At 49.2% G+C, this 2,572-nt stretch overlaps 1 protein-coding gene across 1 annotated transcript; it reads right to left on the bottom strand.

Annotated features, from left to right (window-relative positions):
• Window positions 1-752: 752 nt before the first annotated feature.
• LOC136534903 (12-oxophytodienoate reductase 1-like) lies at window positions 753-2,361 on the bottom strand. The gene is made up of 2 exons (XM_066527260.1): window positions 1,841-2,361; window positions 753-1,727 (listed from the first exon to the last, which is right to left on the bottom strand). The coding sequence occupies exons 1-2, from the start codon at window positions 2,187-2,189 to the stop codon at window positions 940-942; spliced, it is 1,137 nt and encodes a 378-aa protein (XP_066383357.1). The 5' UTR covers window positions 2,190-2,361; the 3' UTR covers window positions 753-939.
• Window positions 2,362-2,572: the final 211 nt, after the last annotated feature.

The raw sequence follows: 2,572 nt of genomic DNA, 5'->3' as shown, positions 1-2,572 counted from the left end.
AAAGCATCATATATTAGTTAATAAATCAAAATATCCTGGTCGGCCACTTATGCTAGTGCTTTGTTGAAACCATGGACTCTAGTTTTTGAGTGTTAATCAATATGTGCTTGGCGGTTGCTTCCATGAAAGCATGCGCCACTAACATTAGTAATCATGAGTCTCTCAAACTTCGTGAAGAAATTGAAACCAAGAGGTGACGGTGGATTCTCTCATTTCTTCGAAACGTACAAGCGCAAAAACCTTCGCTCTAGAAAGGAATTCACAAATCCTCCACTCCAAACGCTACTTTAGTGTTTGAAACTACATGAATCTGATTCCTTTAGAATTCCTTTGAAGATCCTGTAATCCAAACAGAGCCTTACAAAATCTAGTTTTGACTGAATATTTTTATAACATGAAGAATATAGAGTCAATGAGGATTCAATGAGTTGCCACATAAGGATTTAGACTAACATTGGTCCTGTTCGCTTATGCTGAAATTGTGTTTATGCTGATGCTGATGCTGATGCTCAAATGTTGTGAGAGAAAAACACTGTTCTATGGCTAAAAAGTAGCTCAAGTGAACAGGGTCATAATTTGCAGAAGAAGACTAAAGAAACGCTTTGTAAGCTCACAAAAAGCTATATGCTCACACGGTACAATGAAACACTACAAGAGGATTCCATTGTAGTCTTCCAAAGAAGGGAATTACGAAAAGGCACAGGTGACAAAAATTCTTCTTGAACAAGTCTTCAAACCAGACGATCTAGAAAATAGTAGATATTTTTTCTAATAATTCCAGCAAGCACATTTATTTCACCTCACAATAGTACAGAATGAAACAACATGATATAAATGACTCTCCCACAATGTCAATAAAGAATGGTGGAAATAATGATGAACTCATACTTGATGAACCATCCACATTATTAGTTGTGATCATTTTGATTATCTGCATGATTAAGCTTGAGAACTTGACTCATCAGTATCGCTGCCGTCTTTAAGGAATGGGTAATCCGTGTAGCCAACAACAGGATCTTGCGTGTAGAAGGTAGAGCGGTCATACTTGTTCAGTGGCGCATTCAGCTCGAACCTCTTAGGCAGGTCCGGGTTAGCCAAGAAGAGTCTTCCATATGCAACAAGGTCAGCATAGCCTTCTGCCACTACCTTGTTGCCTTCCTCCCGATCGTATCCGCCAGCAGCGATAAACGTGCCGTTAAACGCCTTTCGGAACGGCAAGAGCCTGTGAGGGATCTGCCTGCGGCCGTCGACGATCGCCATTCGAGGTTCCACCTTGTGGCAGTAGAGAAAACCCTCGTGCTTGTTAAGCTGCTGGATCATGTAGTGGCCAAGCGCCACAGGATCGGAATCCACGCAATCCATGAAGTCAACAAACGGCGATAGCCTGATGCCCACGCGGTGCGCGCCCACCTCGCGGACAATGGCGTCGATGACCTCCACGGCGAAGCGGCACCGATTCTCCAGGCTGCCGCCGTACTCGTCGGTGCGGTCATTAGAACTGTCCTTCATGAATTGCTCGAGGAGATATCCATGCGCACCGTGGATCTCAACACCATCGAAGCCGGCTTCAATTGCATTCCGTGCAGCCCGCCTGAAATCATCGACGATGCCGGGGATCTCCTCGGTTCGCAACCGGCGCGGCTTCGAATACACCATTCCGGACTCGGCGTCCGGAGAAATCTGCTTGTCCGTGCTCGAGATAGGCGCCTGCCCGTCGGGCTGAAAATATGCGAATTGGGTTGAAGGAAAATGAGTAACCAACTAGAAAACCAGCTCCTGATCAAACAATAGAGTATAATCAGAGCTGACAAAGATACGCTCGTACTAGATGGGAACATACCATTGGTCGAGACCCTGCCGACATGCCAAATCTGGCAGAAGAAGATGCCACCCTTCCGGTGGACGGCGTCGACGATGGGCTTCCACGCCTCGACCTGCTCCTGCGTCCAGATGCCAGGTGTCTCCGGGTACCCCTGCGCGGTGGGCGACACCCCCGTGGCCTCCGCGATGAGCAGGCCACCCTTGGTGGCGCGCTGCGCGTAGTACACGGCGGCGTGCGGCTGCGGCACGTTGCCGTAGGAGCGGCACCTCGTCAGCGGCGCGAGGACCACCCGGTGGGAGAGCTGGAACTGGCCCATCTTGTACGGCGTCATCAGCGGGATCACCTCCTTCGAAGCTTGCTGCACCATATTGCCTGCCTGGTCGCTCTCGCTCGCCGGCGTGCTGCAGCTGCACTGCAGATGAGATGCAACACTGCAGTCACTTGCTAGCTCTCTGCTCTAGCTTGCTTGCTGCCTCGCTTGCTCTGTTTCTCGCTTTGCTTCTGTTCTGCTTCGCTTGCTTTGTTTCTGGCTGTGTGCTTTTGCCAGAGCCCAGGGGTGTCTCTGTTTATATACGTGTTGGTGTGCCCGCCAGCCGTTTGTTTATGACTGTGTTGCGTCACCCTTTCCGTCATCCACTTGTTCTCACGCAGGTTCATTGTAACCGGTCGTGTTTTGGCTCCAACCACAGGTGAAGTTCAGACAGCGGCCTCTTTTGACTTGTGGAGTTGTGGTGCGAAAAGTGCACGTCA

The sequence above is a fragment of the Miscanthus floridulus genome, unplaced genomic scaffold (assembly GCF_019320115.1).
Source record: "Miscanthus floridulus cultivar M001 unplaced genomic scaffold, ASM1932011v1 os_2362, whole genome shotgun sequence".
NCBI lineage: Eukaryota > Viridiplantae > Streptophyta > Magnoliopsida > Poales > Poaceae > Miscanthus > Miscanthus floridulus.
The sequence above is the reverse complement of the archived record's forward strand: the minus strand, read 5'-3'. Positions and strand labels throughout refer to the sequence as shown.